We start from the raw sequence: 22,401 nt of genomic DNA on the forward strand, positions 1-22,401 counted from the left end.
GATGGGAGAGTGGTGGCATATGCGTCTAGGCAGTTGCGACCTCACGAGGTCAATTATCCTACGCATGATTTGGAATTGGCAGCGGTAGTTTTTGCACTAAAGATATAGAAGCACTATCTCTTCGGAGCTAGATTTGAAGTCTTTAGTGGCCACAAAAGCTTGAAATACCTATTTGACCAAAAAGAGCTGAATATGCGGCAACAAAGGTGGATGAAATTCTTGAAGGATTATGATTTCACGCTATCATATCATTCGGGAAAGGCGAATATGGTGATAGATGCGTTGAGTAGGAAGTCTTTATATCTCAGCGATGATGGTGCGAAAATGGAAGCTAATTGAAGAGTTTAAAGATCTGAACTTGGTAATAGAACTCTGACCTAACAGCCTTTATCTAGGAACTCTGAAGATCAGTAATGATTTCCTAGCCCAAGTTCAATCTATGCAGCAAGAAAATCAGCATTTGCAAGAGATGATGCATCAGAAGGAGGGAGGCAAGGATTTAGCATTTTATTGTGATTCGTATGGGCTAATCAAGTTCTAAGACAGAGTTTGCATTCCTCAGAATAAAGAGCTAAAGTAGATGATTCTAGAAGAAGCTCACAAGAGTAAATTAAGTTTTCATCTGGGAGCAGCAAAGATGTACCAAGATCTGAAAAGAAACTTTTGGTGGTATGGAATGAAGAAGGAAATAGCAGAGTATGCCAGGAGAGTTGCAACCACTGGAGATTCCATAATGGAAATGGGATGACATTTTTATGGATTTTACGTTCGAATTGTCAAGGACCAAGCAAAATCATGATGCGATATGGGTAATAGTGGACAGATTGACCAAGACTGCCCATTTTCTTCCAATCAACATGAAATATAAGTTGGAAAGGTTAGCAGAGCTGTATATCAAAGAGATAGTTAGGCTACATGGAGTGCCTTTGAGCATCGTGTCTGATCGAGATCCCAGGTTCACTTCCAAGTTTTGGGAAAGTTTACAAAGATCATTGGGAACTAAGTTGAGACTTAGTTTAACATATCATCCTTAGACCGATGGACAAACGGAGCGGATCATCCAAACTCTTGAAGATTTGTTACGAACCTGCGTGATAGAGCAACAAGGAACGTGGGAAGAGTGCCTACCTTTGATAGAGTTCACTTATAACAATAGTTACCATGCTAGTCTCGGGATGGCACCGTATAAAGCATTGTATGGAACAAAGTGTAGGACACTTTTATGTGGGTATGAGTCCGGAGAAGCCATTCTACATGTAACTGACTTAGTCCAAAGGCAGAACGATCAAATCAAGATGATTAAGGAGAAGATCAAGATCTCATAAGACAGACAGAAGAGTTACTACGATAATCGGAGAAAACAATTAGAATTTCAAGTGGGAGATCATGTGTTTTTTAGAGTTTCACCCATTATTGGATTGGTAGAGCATTGAAAATTTGAAAACTATCTCCTAAATTCATTGGACCATTTGAAATCTTGAGTAGAATTGGCCCTGTAGCATATGAGATTGCACTACCTCCAAATCTATCTAAATTACAACTAGTTTTCCATATATCTTAACTCAAGAAATACATTCCAGATACCTCTCATGTAATCAAACTTGATCCAGTCTAAGTTCGAGAAAATCTCTCTTATGAAGTATTTCCGGTAAAGATTGTTGATCACCGAGTCAAACAGTTGAGGGACAAAGAAATATCTCTGGTAAAAGTGATATGGAGTACAAATGACGAAGGAGATGCTACTTGGGAACTTGAGGATCAAATGAGAGAAGCTTACTCCTATCTCTTTCTGAGCTAAAGAATTTTGGGAACGAAATTCTTAAAAGGGTGAGAGAGTTGTAACATCCTTACTTTATTAATTATTAATTTCATACTTGATGTGAGTTGATAATCCATGTTGCTTGAAATTAGGAGAGTTTTAGATGTGTGAGTTGTAGGATTTTTCGCTATAACGAGATGTGTCTCGCTGTAGCGAGAAATCTTTGATGCTCTCTCGATGTAGCGAGGAGCTCTCGCTGTAGCTAGAATGACAATAACAAAGTACAATTTTATTTGATTTTTTCGCTGTAGCGAAAAAAAGTCTTGCTGTAGCGAAAATTTCTCGCTATAGCAAGAATTTACTCGTTGTAGTAAGAATGTCACGAGTATAGGGGTATTTAAGGGTTTCCAAGTTAGAAAACTTAGATTACAATCCAAGTTTAAAGCTCTCTTTTGTTCTCTCGACCTCTAACCCTCTCTTCTTAGAAAATCTCTCAAAAACCTCAATTTTCTTACAAATTCAAGCTTGGGAACTTCATCAATCAACTCCAAGTAAGTTCTTGGAGCTTTCTTTTTCTTTTTAGGTGTTTTCTAAGTTTCTCCTTTCTCAAAATGTTCTCTTTTGTGATATCTAGAAAAATCTTGGTCCTTTCACTCATAACCTTTCACAAAATCTCTTTCAAAACTTCGTCTCACAGTAAGGAGAGCTCTATATCATTGCTAGGAACTATTGTACATATGAGTGAAAATGCTTGAAATAAGTATGTATTGAATGATAATATGTGATTGATGTGTTTAGAATATGCTCTATAATGTTTGAAAATATGTTTGGAATGATAGATGATGAGTATGTTTTATGTGAATCTGAGCATGTGTATGATGTACTGAGCCTGAGAGGAATAACCTCGGCAATGAGAAAGTAATATATAATGAAATAATGAAACAGAAAGAGACATAGAAAGATGAGATATAAAAGAGAAAGAGAAAGGAAATCAGAATGAATACGAAAAAGACAAGAATAGATAATTCAGAGGTATACTGGGAGTGTGAAAGATGGAGAAGACTGAAAAGTCTTGGGAAAATGAGGGTGGTGAATGCTCCTCTTGAATTGTTCACTATAAATGAGAGTAAGAGTACCACAGGCCTCACACTCGTTTCCTGACCTATACTCCTGATCACATTTTTGCTAAAAGGAGTCGGGTCGGCACACGTTGTATCATGTAGTTATGGCTATCTAGCAAGTATTTATGCTAAAGAAGACCTCAAAGGATCTCAGGGACAGTGGAAATGAGAATGGTACTGAGTTTGGAAATAAGTAAGGAGAGAATAAATAGAGAAACACAATTTGAATGCATAATTGAATTAGTTATATGATGCATGTTGAATGTTTGACCTGTATTATTGAATTCTCTGAGTGTGTATGCTTGGCAATGAAAGTGGAGACTCATCCTTACGTAACCATTTTAGGGAACCCAGATGATGACACCGAGGGAGGGAATTAGAATAGTAGATAGTTCAGAAGTAAATATAGTAAATGATATTTTTTGCGAGTATCAGAGATTTACTTCCTTTAGAATTCTTGTACATGATAGTGAGGTGCCTAGTGAGGTAGTGATGATGGAATTGGAGCTAGCCTTTAGTAACCCTTTTGATTTGTTTGTATATAGAATCCATCACACCCTCTATATTTATATCTTTTATGTTGAGAGAATCCCTGTAGTAGTAACGTATCTTGTTATGTACCATGACCACAATCAGTCTAGATTACCATCGCGATGGACGATCGAGCATATTACAGGTGTTCATGTCACTGCAGACCCGGGCGATCAGTATCTTGGCTCAGATGACGAGTTGACTGTTGAAGACCTAGCGATGATAGAAGATTGGCACAGGGATGACTAGTGTCACTTGGTTAAAAGGTGGTTAGGCTGCTCATTAGGACCATTATTATTTTGAGTACTTGTAAATGTAAATGAATGATCTTAATGTATTTTGATAACTTTATATGTATTTGAAATACAAATATATGTTGAACATTATAAAGCAAATTATGACTACAATATTTGAGGTTTATTAACCAGTTTTAAAGAATAATATTTTATTATTCAAGTTTTCCGATTTAAACATTTGTTATTCAGGATCTCTTCGATTTTGATGATTTTGATTTTATTTTTTTTTTACTATTTTTATGTTAATTAAAAATATGGATGTTACAAAGTTGATCTACCTGTTGCACAAAAAAAGCTACCATAGATCTCTGGTGGTCTTGCATTAGTTTTTTTCTTGCTGAAAAATCACTTTTTCTGAATAAACCTGGAAGACAATAAAATTAACACTAATCAAATCACTAATTTAGTATATGATATAACATATACAAGAATAATAAAAATGATATCAAAACATATTTAAAAAAGACGTTTATTCACTTTATGTCTAAATTCTAATAAGCTACCCAATCATCATGTCAAATAAGCAAATTGCTCACATTTAGTTCACTTAATTTTTTAAATGTTTAAATTAAGTCTTTTATTTCAAATTTTATATAATAGTAAATGAAAATATAACAAACAAATAATATAATATTAATTTATACAAATTTCAACAGAAAAATTATTAAAAATTAAAAAGTTTTATTATATTTTTATATTTTATTTAAATTTTAAAAAATTACTAATATTTATACAAATCAATAATATCTCACACATCCCTTATATTTTTGTTAATTATTATATAAAATTTTGAGATAAGAAACTTAATTAATTTAAACAATTAAAATACTAGAAGAACTAAATATGAATAATTAAAATTATACAATTTAAAATATATAAATAAAAAATACTACTAACCCCATATCATATTTATCAATATGAATCAACTTAAACTAGCACAAGTTACATAAACTTTTATATCATCAATAATTTATAGAAAATATTTTTTTTATTTTAATAGTTGAGTTATAGTTACATATTATTTATATATGTTCAATTTTATAAAAAATAACTAAAATTATAAGATACTTAAATAATATTTATTTTCATATATTTTAATAATATATAATATAGATGACATTGATACGCACAAATAAGGTACCAAATCTTTTTATATTTAAGTTTTTATAAATACGATCTATATATAATAAGATATTTTATATCCAACGGTTATTATAACATTTTATGTAATAGTTTTAAGTGAAAAAAATTACTGCTGAAAAGTGAAAAGATATTATATGTACATGTCTATTATTAATCCGTGTTGAGTGTTATTAAAGCAAAACCTATATTCCTTGGCATAGAATTAGACTCCTGATTATATATATATATATATATATATATATATATATATATATATATATATATGAAGGGCAATTGCAACTTTTCTTTCTTTTAAACGAAATTTCATTGATTTTAATGTTTTTTATTTTTTTGGTTCTCATAAAATAATTCCATCTAGAATCTAGGCTAATCACAAAAAAAATATTAAAGGAAAAGAAAATCTTCATTCTTCTTGAAAAGTATTTCTCCAAGAAAAAGCAAGGGAGGTGTTTGGTAATCTATATACAAAGCATAAACTATATATATCGTTCATGGATCACCATTGGTTAATCGTCAAAAGGAATATTTAAAGGATTTTCTATCACGTTGCTACTAAGGCCCATCTTAATTACATTTATATTTATAAGTAAAGACGCAAGAAAAGAATATTCTTTTTCTTGCAACATACACTGCTTTTACTTTTATGCATAATAGCCATATTGGATATAACGTAGGTGACATCACATTCAACCTTCTTTCTAAAATACAGCAATGACGACTTCTCTCAGCAACTCCAAGAAAAACAAAAGCCTGCCCATCGAAACCACATTTAAGCTTCCTGCTGGTATACCAATTTGGCCACCAGGTATGTATTTAACGATACATCTATTCATTTCATTCTAGATACTCTAATAAGAAAAGCAAGGAAGCTATTTTTGATTCATATGCTTATGGTTTTTTTTTTGTCATGTAATTTTAGGTGATGGATTTGCATGTGGCATCATGGACCTTGGTGGTGGGTTGCTAGTTTCACAAATTTCCACATTCAACAAAGTTTGGACCACCTATGAAGGTGGACCAAATAATCTTGGGGCCACTTTTTTTGAACCAACGGGTCTATCTGAAGGGTTTTTTGTGTTAGGATGTTATTGCCAACATAACAACAAGCCTCTTCATGGTTGGGTTCTTGTAGGGAAAGATAACTCTTCAACCTCAAATGGAGCCTTAACCAAACCAGTCGATTACAAATTAGTATGGAGCAGCAACTCTCTAAAAATAAAGCAAGATGGACAAGGTTATCTTTGGTTACCAATAGCCCCTGATGGCTATAAACCTGTTGGACACGTTGTCACCACATCACCAGCGAAGCCTTCCCTTGACAAAATAAGGTGTGTTAGATCAGACCTCACAGATGAATGCACAACACATAATTCAATATTGAAGCTTTGGAGAACAGAAAACAAGAGGTTCAATGTTTATGATGTTAGACCAATCAAGAGAGGCATTGAAGCTCAAAGTGTTAGTGTAGGAACCTTCCTAGTAGGTCAAAGTGGAGGGACAAATTCTAATGCTTTACCTATTGTTTGTTTGAAAAATACCAAGGCTAACTTTTCCTTCATGCCCAATTTATCCCAAATTGAGGCAATGATCAAGGCCTATTCTCCTTATATGTACTTACATCCTATGGAAAAATACCTCCCTTCATCTGTGGATTGGTTTTTCACACATGGAGCTTTACTCTATGAAAGAACAAAGGGACTCATTAGGGGCAATTCAATAGAACCAACAGGTACTAACCTTCCCCAAGGTGGCTCCAATGATGATGATGTTACCTATTGGCTAGACTTGCCTGTGGACGAAACCAAAAGAGGCAGTGTCAAGAAAGGGGATTTGCGAAGTTCACAAGTTTATGTTCATGTTAAACCTATGTTAGGTGGAACTTTCACTGACATTGTCATGTGGGTTTTTTACCCATTTAATGGTGGTGCAAGGGCAAAAGTGGCATGCACCAACATTCCACTAAGGACCAAAGGGGAACATGTGGGGGATTGGGAGCATGTGACATTAAGGGTAAGCAACTTTAATGGAGAATTATGGAGTGTTTATTTCTCACAACATAGTAAGGGTCAATGGGTGGATGCCTCTGAGCTTGAGTTCCAAAATGGTAATAGACCTGTGGCTTATTCTTCCTTACATGGGCATGCCTTATTTCCAAAACCTGGGGTAGTTATGCAAGGAATGAGAGGATTAGGTATAAGAAATGATGCAGCTAAAAGTGACGCCATCTTGGATATGGCAAATGAGTTTGAAATAGTGGCTGCTGAATATTTGGGGTCACAAATTAGAGAGCCACCATGGCTTAACTATTGGATGAATTGGGGTCCAAAGAATGGGCCTAAGGGTCCAAAACAGAAGGATGTGTGGAAAGGAGATGAACGATAATAAGTAGTGTCCTATTTAATGTTCAAGACTTACTACACCGGGGTGAATTTTTTCAGTAATTAATGTTACTCTTAATTGACTCATATTTTACAATTATGTTCTATACTTTTCTTTTATATATATTAAAAATATAAAATGAAGAGAAAAAATCTCTTCTTTTTTATGTAAAGAAGTGTTAACTGTGTGTATGTGTGTAACATACGGTATAAGCGTCGAATAATATTCTTGTTGTTTCTTACAAGTTTATAAACATATTGACAATGTTCATAATTACCTAATTAGTTAACAACCTATAATATTGTAGAGGTGCAAATGACAACAATGCACTTGTTCATTTTGCATTGTAACTTGACTTGACGTCTCTGAAAAGTCAAAATAAAAATTGTTTGCTTATTGAAAGCAATGGAGAAAAAAAAATAAACTTTTAAACAATACAACTACGATGGCATGTTACAAGACTATATAGTTGAAAAAAAAAAAAAAAAAAAGAAAGAAAACAATAATCTAATCAATAATAATAGATAAATAATATATGGGATAGGATTTATTGACACCAAATGTAAGTCTATTTTAATTGTATAAATTAAATAATCTAACAGTTGGAAAGTTACCTAAAAAGCATGTAAAAAAATAACAAAAAAAGATAATTTTTCAACCGTTAGATTATTTAATTTGTAGATTAGAATTTAGTATAAATCTAAGACTTACACCTGGTATAAACGGATCCTATATAAAAGGAATATGCATTTGGGAAAGTATTTTCTTTCTCTTTGGGGAGAAAATAGACCCTAGTTAATTGGTTAAGAATCAACGAAAACTAGAACAATGTCAAAATGACATGGAACCAAAAAAGTTTGAGAGCATTTATCGTTAATTTTATGTATATGTTGCCGCTTTTAGTTTAAATTTTTTTTATATAAATACCTATTTTATTAATATGATTATAAAAAATAAAATTATGAACTTACATGTCACTTCTAGTACCAACGCAAGGATATGTAGTTTGGCTTTGGTTGGAAAGGAAAATAGGAGATAACTTCATCTGCTACTACAAGAGGGATTTCCATTTACATTTGTTCCTAATAATGTCAATTTAATTTTGAATTCCTTTAATTGAAGGTTTTTGAAACATCAAATTACAAAAGATTATAATTTGGAAGGTATGGAATCTAGATACTCAGTATTGCATTCTTTCTTTTTCACTGTAAATATTTTATATGTTATATACTAATAAAAAATCTCATGCATTAACTAGTAAGTTCCTCAAGGATCAATAGAATGAAAATATTAGCACTAATTGCATATTAAAAATTTCATCATCCAAATTCTTAATCATAAAACATCATGTTAATCAATTCCTTACAACAAAAATAATTCAATTTAAACATGATTGAAAATATTTTAGAGCAAAGTCACCCTCCCTTCTCCCTAATTCTTTTAGCATTGCTTGTTTTAGTCTTTTAAATTGCTAAAAGTCATCATCCAAATTCTTAATCATAAAACATCATGTTAATCAATTTCTTACAACAAAAATAATTCAACTTAAACATGATTGAAAATATTTTAGAGCAAAGGTACCCTCCCTTTTCCCTAATTCTTTTAGCATTGCTTGTTTTAGTCTTTTAAATTACTAAAAGTTAAATTTGTCGAAACCATACCACATCTCTTCTAATTCTTTGACAAGAATCTTAATATTAGTTAGCAACCAACTATGGAGTAGTGTTTCAAAGCATAAATCATAAATAAAGTGCGCTAAAAACACGCAATAAATTAATATAGATGAATTTTTAAATCTATCAATAGATGAATTTTTAAATTTATCTATAAATTACAACAGATATTTTGTCTGTATATTACAAATAAATTTTTCTATTGATAATTTAGAGACGAATTTTGTTATCTATAATATTACAAACAAACAAAATTATTTGTATTAATTATTTAATTTTTTTTCTTTTATTTACTTGTATATTGTTCTTAATTATCACACTTTATAAATATAAAGAAAATTATCAGATCAAAATTTAAAATTTTAAAATTATTTAAAAATATTAAATTAAAATATTATTACAATTAAAAAATTAAACATTCAAATTAATAATATAAAAAATAAAATAACAATATTTATCACACTCACTCAACGTGATCGTCGTTGATATCAACATTGTTATTAGTAGAGGAATAAGAGAATGAATGTTGTATTCAGCCAAATACTGGTGATATTGAAGTTGGTGGCAAAAGAAGAAAAGATGTGGAGCTGCTTATTCTACTACATTTGTATATATTGTTGCATCTCCCTCTGCATTTTCGATACCACATTTTTCTCTATCTTCTCCATTTTCTTGGCTCATTTTTTCTTCTATGCACTCTCTTTAGTCTTCCACATCTCTTTTTTTACTTCTAGAACTCTTCATTTAAGGCATGAATTTGAGTGCAAACCATGTCATTGACCTCCTCAAGTGCAAGAGAAAGGGCATCTTCGGTAATAGATGTAGGAGACATCAAGTATATTTTATAGTGAAGAATTAAATTAGTTAATTGACCATGAGCTTAACGCAACATTTGTTTTCTAGGTAATGTGAAGGTTTGACACGTGATTAATATGTGTAAATTTAGTCACCTTATTCAGTTTGGATGAAATGTAATACTGTTTGGAAAAAAGAAAAATTTCCTAACTCATAGTGGCGCCATGTTTAAGAAAGTTTTCATATCATTAAGATGTGTTGGTTGAAAATCACAAGAAAAAGATTCAATACCTCTTCTCAAAAAGTTGTTGTTGGAAGTACATGATTCAACTAAAATTTGGATGATCATAAAAAATTTACTTTTTTGACAAATTTTTGTGAAAATATAAGGGTAAAAAAAAATAAAGTTTTTAGTCAAAACGGAAGAACATGAAGTTTTAATTGAAATGAAGAAATATTTTTTATTTGTTTCCTAAGAAAGTTGTAAGTAGGAAGGAAAAACATGATCAAAAAGATATTTTGACAAGTTTTTAACAAGTTCATAAATGGTTTGTAGATAAAGTTGCAAAGGTTCAAGAATGTTAAAAGTTAGTCTAAAAGAAAGTTTCAAGAGATTTTTCTAGAAGACATTGCCTTCATTTCTTGAAATCAAGAATTGGTCAAAGATATTTCATCGAAGAACTAGATCAAGTTATTTTTGGTGCATTGTCTCAAATGATAAAGGCTTCTAAGAAAATAATTGATTTATGTCAAAATTTCAAATACATTGGAAGTGGTCATAAAGAGTTACAGATCAAGACATGTAGCAAAAATCATGAACGACATGCAAGAGTAGTTACAAAAACGTGCTTAGTTTAAGCAATTGTATTTTTAAAATCACATGTTTTAGCTGATTAATTTAAATTGTACCTATAAATATGACTTCTTTCATTATTTAGGGATTACATTTTTTACACAACGCCAAAGTTTTACAGCCAAGATATCAATAGTTTTGTGGTGATTGTTGTTGAAAGTTGTACTTTTATGTTCGTTAATTACTGGAATGCAATTTCAGTTCAGTTGTTTTATTTCAGTCTTTTACTATTTTCTTTTATTACATATTGCCATTTTTCCTTCTACTCCTTTCTGTTTTATTTTACATCTATTCTACAACATTAATTGGTTCATTTAATCAAGAACATACTATAAAGAATCCAATAAGAGGATCTAAAATTTAATTTCTATATTACTCTTGAATTTATTTGTTTAATGATAACAAAATTCACTGTAAACAATAATTATATACTTGAAATATCATAATTTCAGTGTAAAATTTTTAATTTTGTTGAAAAATATATTGTACATTAAAAATAAAGTTATTTTGATATGAAAAATAAATATTTTTTAATTTTATTAATTTTTGTAAACTTAATTTTTTTTATTGAGAACTCTTAAATGGTTAAATTAATAAAATTTGCAATTTATAAAAAATTATTAAGTTATGTAAGTGAACGAAAACTTAATTACTTTATGTGTGTGTAATATTGGTTGTAATTTGGTATCAAAATGTTACATTTAATAAATAAAATATATGGTTAAATAATATTATAATAATTATTTATAATAAGTATGTGACTTTTCCTATAATAAAATTTATTAATAATAAAGAGAGTTTATATGATAATGATAAATGGACTTATTAATTGCACTTTGAATCCATCTTTTTTTTTTTATAAGGCAAAACAAATCTTATTAAAAAGAGTTCAAGGGAAACTCAAAACCCATATACACAAAAAATTACTTACTCAGAGAAATAAAAAGCAAAAAAATACTTATGCAAAATTAAGACAAATGCAATTTCGTGGGTTCAAATACCAATCAGCTAACATAATAGCTTCTCCCTTATTAACAAGTGATAACCATTTCCAGGATCTCAGAATAATAGAATCTAGGACTTCCCTCTCATCCAAAACACCATTGGAAATTATAATTCTATTTCTATGTAACTACAAAGACCACATTGTACTTACCCAAATAATTAATAAGCATATTCCTTCTCTTTTACTACAGCCAACACCAACCCAAGAAAGCAAGTGAGTCGATAAATCTGAAGGCAAAACCAGTGAGAATCCAAGCCAACGTGCAGTAAAGTACCAGATTTGAGATGAAATTGATCACGTTAAAAATAAATGAGTTGGAAGTTCCTCCAAACCATGACAGAAACAACAAGTTATATCATCAATTTGAACACCACGATCAATCAGTAAACCTTTACAAGGAAGTGCATTCAACAACAATTGCCAAGAAAAAACCAGATACTTAAGAGGGACATTCCCTCTCCATAGCCTTTGCAAGGCATCTGCCGTATACTGATCTACACTATTAGGACCACCAAAAAGTTCAAATAGCCATGAATACGCAGATTGCACTGAATAACAACCTGAAGAATCTGCCCTCCATACCCATTTATCTTCTTGTAGTAACTTAATAGAAACTTCATCCACAAGCTCCAACAAAAGATTAAAGCTCGAGATCTCATGTTGAAAGAGTCCTCTTCGCCAACTAACATTCCAAACCCATCTAGTGCCATCATGAAAACCATTCTCCACTACACGTGATTCAGCATTTCTCGCCACTGCAAATAATCGCGAAAATGCTTCATACAATCGCACCCCTCCTACCCACTTATCTCTCCAAAAAAGAGTGTGTAAACCTGCACCCACACTTCTATCAAACTTCTCATCCAGCCATGAATTCTCTTGATGAATAACCTCCAGCAAATCACGCCACCACAAAGAACATCTGTTGTGAACTTATGAACGCTGAAGAGAAGAAGCTAATCTTCCATATCTAGATTCCAACACCCGCACCCACAATGAACTAGAACAATTAACACCTCGCCATAACCATTTACCAAGAAGCGCCTAATTAAACCACTGCACATTCCTAATGCCCAAGCCACCATTCTTCCGCGGTCTACATACAGTTTTCCATTTCACCCATGGGATTTTAGATTCATCCTTAACACCCTTCCATAAAAAATTCCGTTGGATAGTGACAATTTCCTTTATTACCGACTTCGGCACCTTAGAAAAGGATAACGAGTGCAATGGCATAGAATTAAGAACGACATTAATCAAAGTCACCCTACCTCCAATCGATAAATACCTATGCTTCCATGACGCTAACCGCTTTTTAAGAGCCTCTAACACACCCTTCCATGCACTAGGCTTTCTCGGGTTAACACTTAACTGTAACCCGAGATACTTTAATGGGAAACTACCAATCTTACAATGTAGGAACTCCGCAGCCAAGTTTTCAAAGTCATCACCAGTATTAATTCCCAATACAAAAGATTTATGGAAGTTAATTTTCATGCCTGACATTAATTCAAAGCTACGCAACTTTGAATCCATCTAGTTTGAACTATGCCAATTTCTTTTATCTCTGAAATGATTTTTGTGTTAATTAAGTCTATTTATTTTTAAAACTATGCTAATTTAGTTCTTTTCATCTATTTTTTTTTATTTAGAATCGTCAAATTTTTATCTTTTGTTCAAATTTTAATATTTGTTTTAAATTAGAATTTAAAATAATTTTAAAAGTTGAAAAGTTAAAAAATTAATGCTACACTTTGACATAAAATTACTTTATTTAATAAATATAATATACTTTAATAATATTATAGCTTATAATATATTTACTAAGTATCCAACTTTTTATTTAATTAAAATATATTTAAAAAGTATAGATATGTCACAAAAGTAAAAGAAATACAATTAATCTAAAAGTTGATTAGGCTAGCATCTAAAGAAAGTTTTTAAGATTCTCTCTAATATCTCTGTAAGGTTGGTGGATGAAGTTGTCAAACTATTCACAGAAGGCATTAAAGCTCCAACATTTTTCTCTTAAATCAAAACTTTTATTTTTCTTTAGAAACTAATGAATAACAAGAAGAAGAATACTCTTACCGTTCCAATGACATACAAAGAGATATGGATCCAACTTTATTGCTTTAGGACCATGAAATGGTTAAGTCCATTTTGGAAGATTTGAATATCTAGTCACATCTCAAGGATGAGTAGGAATCTTCTTGAGATAATTTTACTTCATGTTCCCAATTGAGTAGGGATCAAATATATGTCTACCAAAAGCTCTCCAATCTCATCTCTAATGTAATAAATGTATTTACTATTAATATTTAAAAAAAATAAGTAATTAAACATTGATAGGTAATATTTAAAGATAATTCTTGTTTACTTAAAAATAAGATTCTAATATTATTATTTTCTGTAATTTAAAATTATTCGATTTATATCTTCAGTTCGCTTTTTAATGTTAACGATTTAATTTAATAAAAATATACAAGTTTTTAAAATTTATATTGTGAGGAAGGAGGGCAAAAGGAACAAGACATAGGCATTGTGACTCGGAAGGAGGACAGAAGGGACAAGCCAAAGATCTAATATAGGTTGACCATTGTAACTCTATAAAACTATGAATTGCTAAGTCTCTACTTTAAGATTCCTTATTTTGACTTAAATAAAATACAAATGTTTGGTTACAATCGCATGGGGCTTGCGTTATCACAATGATATAGGCATACAGAAGTGTTGGGGTAACGATTTGCTTCAACATAGTTTACAATTAGGCTATTCGTATATTTCTTTTTGGATTGACTATTTTTAGGCTTTGGCTTTTGGTGTTGTAAAGATTATTATAGACAGGGTATCTGACCTTAAGCTCACATCTATGTCCATTTGGACTAATTCTGGACTCTTTGACTTTAACGACTTTGTGTTTTAGAGGACTAGTTGCTTTTAATTTTCCAACTTTGTTGTCGAAACTTGATTGTAAAAAACAATATTTGATGGCTTGAAGGTTGTTTTTTATTATATATGCATGTGAAATATGATTCTAATATCTATATCCTATATATTTTATTTTCAATGAAGCAAGATGATGAACTGATTATATGTACACTGCTGTACAACAGTTACTTTCAATTTGATGTTTCTTGCTTAGTTTACTGTCATACTTTTGCAAGGTTGTAGTTTAGTTTCTTTTCTTAGTTTATTAATTATGAGATAACGAGTTTGAAGAATAAATAATAGCTATTTAGTATATACATGCATATACACGAATATATACACACTAGAAATAACAGCAAAATAGTACAAAGAAAATGAGAATCAAACAATGGTGAGAATCACGGGAATGAACAACAAAAGTTATGTAGTATGGAAGCAAAATGAATTTAAACAAGTGTTCTTTTTTTATTTATTTAATTGAAAAATGTTTTAATAAAAAAATTTGTTAATGAAGTTTTCTTTAATAAATATATATTACTTTTTTTGTCACTAAAATTTATCTTTGATTTTAAGAAAATATATATATTTTTATCATATGCTAATTTTTTAAAGTTTCAGACAACTACGTTAAACTATTTTCTATTAATTATATTATTAACTTAAAATAAAATAATAATCAATTAAAATAGAGAGCTAAAAGAATATCATAAAAAACTATGCAGTAAATTTAATAAAAATGAGAACATTAAATTATTATTAAATTTCTGTGTCAAAACTATAAAATAACAAATACGAAGGAATAAAAGAATATCTTTTGATTAAAAGGGACAAAACTGATAGGCATTATGCTCTCCTCCTATACAGAGAAAAGACCCCAAATGAATTAGTGAATTTTGCCTTAGTTATCAAAACAAAGATGAGTTAGGTAATGATTGGGAGGAGATTTTAGAGAAGAAGGGAAGAATGGACATATTTTTTAATTTTAAATTAAAAAAATTATATATTATTTATGATGATAAATATATTAAATTTTTGTTAATATATTAATTTATATCTTTTATTTTTAAAATATTAATTTTAAATATATTTATTTAAATTATAAATTTATGTCATTTCTTCCCTTCTTTCTAAAATCTTTATTTTCAAACAATCTCTTAGAGTTGCCTATGAGAATAAGTGAGTGAGAGGTTGTATTCATATTCTTTAACCTATAATGGAGATTTAAAGATTAAAAAAAAAATAAAAAAATCAATCACTTTTGTCACATAATGAGAAGAAGAAAGAAACTTAATCTCATACAAATTTAAAGTAGTTTTGATAAATTTAAATTTTTAAAGTCATTCATCTTAGATCAAACTGAAAATTTAACAACATTTTCACGACGAATGATTTTTTGTTGAATGTTTAGATATTGAAACAAGATCGATGGTACGATTAATAGTTTCACATAGTAGCTATATTTTTTTATCATTCATGATCTTTGTTGAAATTAATTGACTGGTCATATTTTGTGCACTTATTTTTAACTCCTTTCATATTAAGAGTTGTACATGTTAAGCAACTTTGTGCTTTCTTTCTATCTTTTTATTTTTAGTTGATATAATATTTATTGTTACTCTTCAGAGATCATTGCAAATTAAGGAATTTAAATTCATTGTGTTATTAAAAAAACAAAAAATAATATTTTATTACAAATGATAAAAAAAACAAAGATAAATAATTTAAATTCCATGTATGCTTCACATAATCAGATAAGTAAAATTCTTATAGTAAAATAAAGTCATGAAATTTAAATGTTCAAATTGACGCTAATTTAATTAACATGGTTAAATTTTTTAATATTATTTTCCTTTTAATTAACATGGTTTTATTATGATGATAATTATAAATGAAACGACTCTCATAATATAAAAAACAAAATTACATTTTAAAATTAAAAATCAAGGTGGAAATCAGCTATGATTGTTGTCACTAAAAATAAAGAAATCACCTATTAGTAAAAAGTTAGGGGATGAGATTTAATTTAAAAAAAAACATTTTGAAAGGTTGGCTTCAGTATTTTCCTTTTCTTGAAAAAACTAGTTACACTTCATTATTATTTTCTAGGTTATATGTGTGTGTGCAACAAGTTAAGTACACTTGTCTGCTGAATATATTAATTAAAATGAATGTGTATACATGATATGTTATGGTTTTCAGGCTAATTAATTTACATATTTGAAATCTGTGCCCTTAGAAAAGATATTTTATTCATGACCTTTAAATTGACCTATGTTTTCATTAATTAGGTTGTTGAATCATCTACACCTCCTGTGATTATTACTTAAGCAGCAAAATTTCCATTATTTGGCTGACCTCCTCACGTTTGTTAAATTCTAATCAGCAAGCTAGGTTCACGATCACATGATTCAATAAATATTCATCCACTACTTTTCTTTCCTTGTTTTCATATTAAATGGCTGATCCATTTGATTAATGTAATTAAACTATATAGTCCTAATTAGTTTTCTCTTTCCGTAAAAGAAGATATCATCCAAGTTCATACTTAAATAAGTTATGAAAATGAAAATAAAAATAAGGAAAATTTTGAACTGTTTTTCACGTGGAAGAGAGAAAATCAAAGAACAAAAGATGCTGAAATTGGAAACTTCTATTTCTAATTTTACAATTTCTTAAAAGCTTGAGTAAACTAAAACAAATGTTCCGTATTTCCATTTCAATTTGCAATGAAGAAATGATTTGCCATATAAAACATAGTGATATAAAGATGTATATGTTTATATAGTAGAACCACTCCTTTTCATTGAAGGTGACAATCTCTAATTGAATTGTTAATGGAGAATAATTAGTTTCCTGCTTCGTACTACTTCAACTACTTATTTATGAGGCCCTCTTTTTTCTGATGTTGAAGGAGAAGGACAAAAGGGATAAAAACAAAACTTGGGTGTCATGGATTCAATTGCCCACTCTATACAATAGAGAATATCGACATCATGAAAAGGTCAATATCTCAAGAATATTATGTGTTGTGTTTTGGACCATTATGTTTGCAGTTTTTCTTTCACCGTTTTTTTTCTTTTTACTTCTGTTTATACATTATTATCCCATAAAATGTTCTTGCTGGCCAAGATTGCAATTTGGAATTTTCAAATTGCCACATAATTTTTTTATTTTAGTGTCTTATCTTGTCATCTATTTGTCTTCGTTATTTTTTGGCTAATTGAGCCAAATTGGTCTCCGTTCAATGGTTTGTTTATCTTTTTGGTTCCACTTGTTCATCTCTGTGTTAGCAAAACATAAACGATTTATCCTTTTCCTTTCATTGTATTTGCTTTATGTAAAATGGCATGTATCTGTACATTTTTTAATCTAAATTAAGTTGGGTGGTTTTTCGACTAATGTACTTTTCAAACAAGAATAAAAAATTCATGTTTACAAAAAAATCTTCATAAACAACTTATTACGTACCCATTGACTTACCTTGATTTTTATTTGTTGAAATTTAGACAAAAATTGATAATAAATTATTAAAATTACTCTAATGTAAAATATAAAGTATGACAATCGTGGGGCATTGAATACTCTGCTTATTTAAATGTTTATTTAATAATATTTTTTTAATGGTGACTTATGATATAAATTTAATAATAAAATTTATTAAAAAAAATGAAAATAACTTATTTTGATATATTATAAAAAGATTATAAAAATAAATTAGAACAATCAGTGAGAGTCTTGTAATATTTTTTTTTTATATGTTGTTAATATAGATTAAAGTATCTTATATATCAATTTATCTATTTTAAATTTAGGATATATCAATCTTTATTTTCTCACTTTCGTACATCATTTTAAAGAGAATGTGTAATCATATAATTCTAATAATCTAATTAAGTAGAATTTCTTAGACTTTCACATGTTGAATAATATGTTATAATTATGATTAAAATATATATCTTTTATTAAATATAATTAATAAATTCTACAATTAACTACGACAGATCCTTACTTGTTAAAATATGTATCTTCATCTGTCCAACACGACCATATTGTTACTCATTAAACAATAAAGAATCTAAATTCGAATTATTAAATCCTACTAATAAACACGTTAAAGACATTACTTAAGAAAGTAATGAATTGAAAGTTTTTATTAAAAATCATGATAGATATGCATCAGAAATCTTATTAAGTGTATATCGTTGACACTATTCATAAAAGAAAATTTTTAACTCTTTAACTTATGTCCTAAAAATACTTCTTAATATTTTCTTCCAATATTTTAAGACATTTGAACATTTATGTCGAAAAAAACATATAAGACATTCAAATATTACCATCAACAATAACAAAGTTATTTGGGAGGATACAAATATTATTATTATATAATTATTATTAGGAAAATGCAAACAAGAAAGATATGGTTAAAAACATTATAAGATTAAAAAAAGGAGAAAGAAATGAACTTTTTGGGGAACAATGATGTCGAGTCAAAAGCTTACTATATAAATTTATTATATATATATTGGTTAAATCGCGAGAAATCAGATGATCCCTGAAGCTGATTCCACTCCCTAACAACACCTTTACGTATCCACAAACCTGGTCAATTCTCGCACATTCTCTCTCTGCATTCTCTGCTAGAAAGAAGGTGGTAAAGGTAACTGCATTCTAGTACACAAAACAATTGCTTGCTATTCTCTAGTCTCGATGTTTCTCATTCTTTCATTTATGTTTGCGAGAAATAAAGTTTTTGTTTTCTTGTTAAGAAATAAATACAATTAAGCCCTCCATGTATGGTCATGTAGCTACCTATAGCAGGCCTGCATTATATTAACCTTATATTGTTATAGGATAATGTAATGATATGAATATTTTATCTGACATAAAGGTTTATATGTTGTGATAGCAGTTCCTTGTGTGGCATGCCGGCAGAGAGACAAAGATCTCTTGTGGGTTTTTCCATACTAGCTGCTTTCTACGTTTTATATAATATTTTGAATCATAGTAAGAAGATATAGCTAACAAAAGGGGTTGTTTGTGTTGTGCCTCAAAAGAAGAGTACTCGTTTGTGTTGAGAGGGTGTTGGTGTTTATTGTAGCAAAGGGAACAAGAACAAACCAAGAAAAAAGGAATGGAAGCCAAAGGTGGAGAAGTTAGAAGACTTCACATCGTTTACTTTCTTAGTCACATAGGTGGTCATGCAGATCACCCTCATCTAATTCGTGTTCTTCATCTAGCTCGAAATGGGGTTTATCTAAGAGGTGAGTTTTTTTTTATTCTTTTAGTCTAGCCTCCTTTGCATCTGGCTTTGACTATAGTACCTCTTGGTTCTTTCTGCGGTTTTCTTCTGTCCATAATGTTATTCATAAAAGTGTTATGATTAATATGTGACTCTTAAAAGAGTCTAATGATACTGTTTTTTATCTGTTAAAAGATGTTAAGAGATGGCTTGGCGAATTGAGAGGAAGAGACTTACCTGAAGCTTTTGCTTGGTCCTACAAGAGGTTGAATCATACCCTCCTAATTCTTGCTTTGGTCCATTTCTCTACCTCATTTTTTTTAACCTTTAACTGTATGTGTGTGTCTATAATCAATTTGTAACTGACAATTATTGAATGGCAGGAGGTACAAGACTGGATATGTGTGGCAAGACTTGTTGGATGACGACCTCATAACCCCCATTTCTGACAATGAATACGTCCTTAAAGGATCACAAATCCACCCTACCCCATATGGTATGTACTTAGAGATAATCACTATTCCCAGTTTTATTTTTCACATTAATATTTGAGCATGGCCACCCATAATTGCCATCCATGGACATTTCCAAATTATGTACACTTTTTCTAAAAATGTTTAAAGACTAATTAAGTTGCACAATTTGGTTAATGTAGAAACACGTTCACTTAATGAAAAGAAAAGTGCTAGTGACATCCATGCTGAGAAGAAATGTCCTCGAGTACAAGTTGTTGAGGACAAACAACAGCATCAGAAGCAACCATCGCTAGCAGAAGAACCTCATATTCAACTAGACCCAGATTCAAAAACGGATACTCCAACAAAAGGGTCATCAGAAATCAGCCAGGATTCATTGGTTTTCAGCTCAGACAGGTCATCTATGACTGATGATGATTCATCAAAGGTTGAAGAAGAGAAGCTTTTGGAGACGACAGGCAAAGAGGGTTTCAATGAACAGAACCGAGAGAAGCTAGAGACTTGTTCATTGCCTTCCTTGTATCACAATCAAATGACTAAGAAGGGTGAAAACAGAGATGACAAGAATAAAACTCACTCTCCTGATTCATCCCTTTCTACTATGTCATCACCATCATTCCAATCCTCCTTTACTAAGATCAGAAGCAATTCTACTAGAGTTTCTAGTGTGTTCCGCAATTTGATTACTTGTGGCATTGTGGAAACAAATGATGCAGCCTTGGTACGGATGAACCAGGATCAAAAGATATTCTCCAAGGAGCCTAACAACAACACACCTGGAAGAAAAGCTGAGATTTGTAAAGGAGACAAATTGGGAGGATCAGCCAGGTGCTTTGGAACTTCTTGGAATCATCATCACCACAAACAATATGGGGCCAGGTAAGGAGTTGAATTAAATTGAGCTTTGAATATTCTAAATAACGATCCTTTTCAGTAAACAGTTCTGTAAACTGAGCTTAAATATCTAAAGATAGTTTTGTTATTATTATTAAATACACTTTCATATTTTTAAGGCGATAAATATTTTTTTTCAATAAAAAATTATCATTTTGAGTTACTTATGCTTAGCCTAAGTGTTGAGATTAAATTTTCTTTGACAATACTTGTGTTAATCTTAATCTTTAATGTTTGAATTTAAGCACCTAGAGATAGTTTTTTTTTTTTAATTTTTTTATTATTATTACTAAAAATATAGCATTTATTACATTTTTATATTTTCAAAATGATAAATAATTTATTTAAAAAAAATTATTACTTTTAGTTACATAACTTTGAGCATTTGCTTGGATGGTTTAAAGTGTTTTTTTTTTTTTTTCATGTTTTTCTTTTGCAGAAAGAGCTTCGATGGAGAGGAAACAAGCAGGAGCAGGAAGTTAGGAGAGCTCATGAATCAAACTACTTACAAACCATTTGGTGGACCAACTTGCTCGTAAGTGACTGAACATGTATGTCACCTGAGTATAATTTCAATTGTTAGCATTTCAACATTGTAATGAGAGGACATATGTAATCATGATCATATTGGTGGATGATGTTTTAGCACACATGTTGAAGATCAATATAGTATAGTATTAGGATTTATCAGTGCCTTATTGATACTAAGCTGAATGGAGGTGCATGAAGACCCCGGAGGCTGCAGTTGAGTCGAAGTGAAGATTCACCTTATTGAATTATTAGTCAAATTTAAGAATTTTGTTTTTCTTGTAATAAAAAATATAAAATATAAAAAGTTGACATTGATTAACAGATTGTTATGCTTACCAACTTTTGGCTGCAGGGTCTAGTGGTTAAATTTTAAGAGTAATTAGAATTGCATGAACTACTTTATATGCCATATGCTTGAGACGCTTTCAATTTCATATCTTTATTGTGATGATGAATGATAAGACCATAAATAGGGCTCCATGGTGCAGGCTATGTGGGAAGTCGTTTAAGCCTGAGAACATGTACAAACACATGAAGTCTTGTAAAGGAATGAAAGCCTTGGGAATATCAACTACAAGTGATGAGGTGACGCAACTTCAGAGAGCATCAACATCGTCCCATACAGAATATCTTTTGACCAACTGAATATGAATTCCTTTAGGTGAATTGCTTGCAGAGTTTTGATGTGGCTGAGAACTTGGTCTGTGTCCTTGTAAAGACTGGATCTCAATTATAGTTTCTTGCTTTTTCTAATCACACTTTGTCATGATT

At 30.2% G+C, this 22,401-nt stretch overlaps 2 protein-coding genes across 2 annotated transcripts; both read left to right on the top strand.

The window, feature by feature from the left end:
* The first annotated feature begins 5,491 nt into the window (after positions 1-5,491).
* Positions 5,492-7,693, top strand: LOC113856624. The gene has a single exon (XM_027488538.1). It carries the CDS (start codon positions 5,793-5,795, stop codon positions 7,230-7,232), a length of 1,440 nt encoding a protein of 479 aa, XP_027344339.1. The 5' UTR covers positions 5,492-5,792; the 3' UTR covers positions 7,233-7,693.
* An 11,928-nt stretch (positions 7,694-19,621) lies between these two features.
* LOC113855595 (protein UPSTREAM OF FLC) lies at positions 19,622-22,366 on the top strand. The gene is made up of 7 exons (XM_027487225.1): positions 19,622-19,751; positions 19,925-19,994; positions 20,113-20,225; positions 20,385-21,084; positions 21,539-21,634; positions 22,119-22,215; positions 22,307-22,366. Exons 1-7 carry the CDS (start codon positions 19,622-19,624, stop codon positions 22,364-22,366), a joined length of 1,266 nt encoding a protein of 421 aa, XP_027343026.1.
* The last annotated feature ends 35 nt before the right edge of the window (positions 22,367-22,401 follow it).

The sequence above is a fragment of the Abrus precatorius genome, unplaced genomic scaffold (assembly GCF_003935025.1).
Source record: "Abrus precatorius isolate BTA unplaced genomic scaffold, Abrus_2018 Scaffold11, whole genome shotgun sequence".
NCBI classification, from domain to species: domain Eukaryota; kingdom Viridiplantae; phylum Streptophyta; class Magnoliopsida; order Fabales; family Fabaceae; genus Abrus; species Abrus precatorius.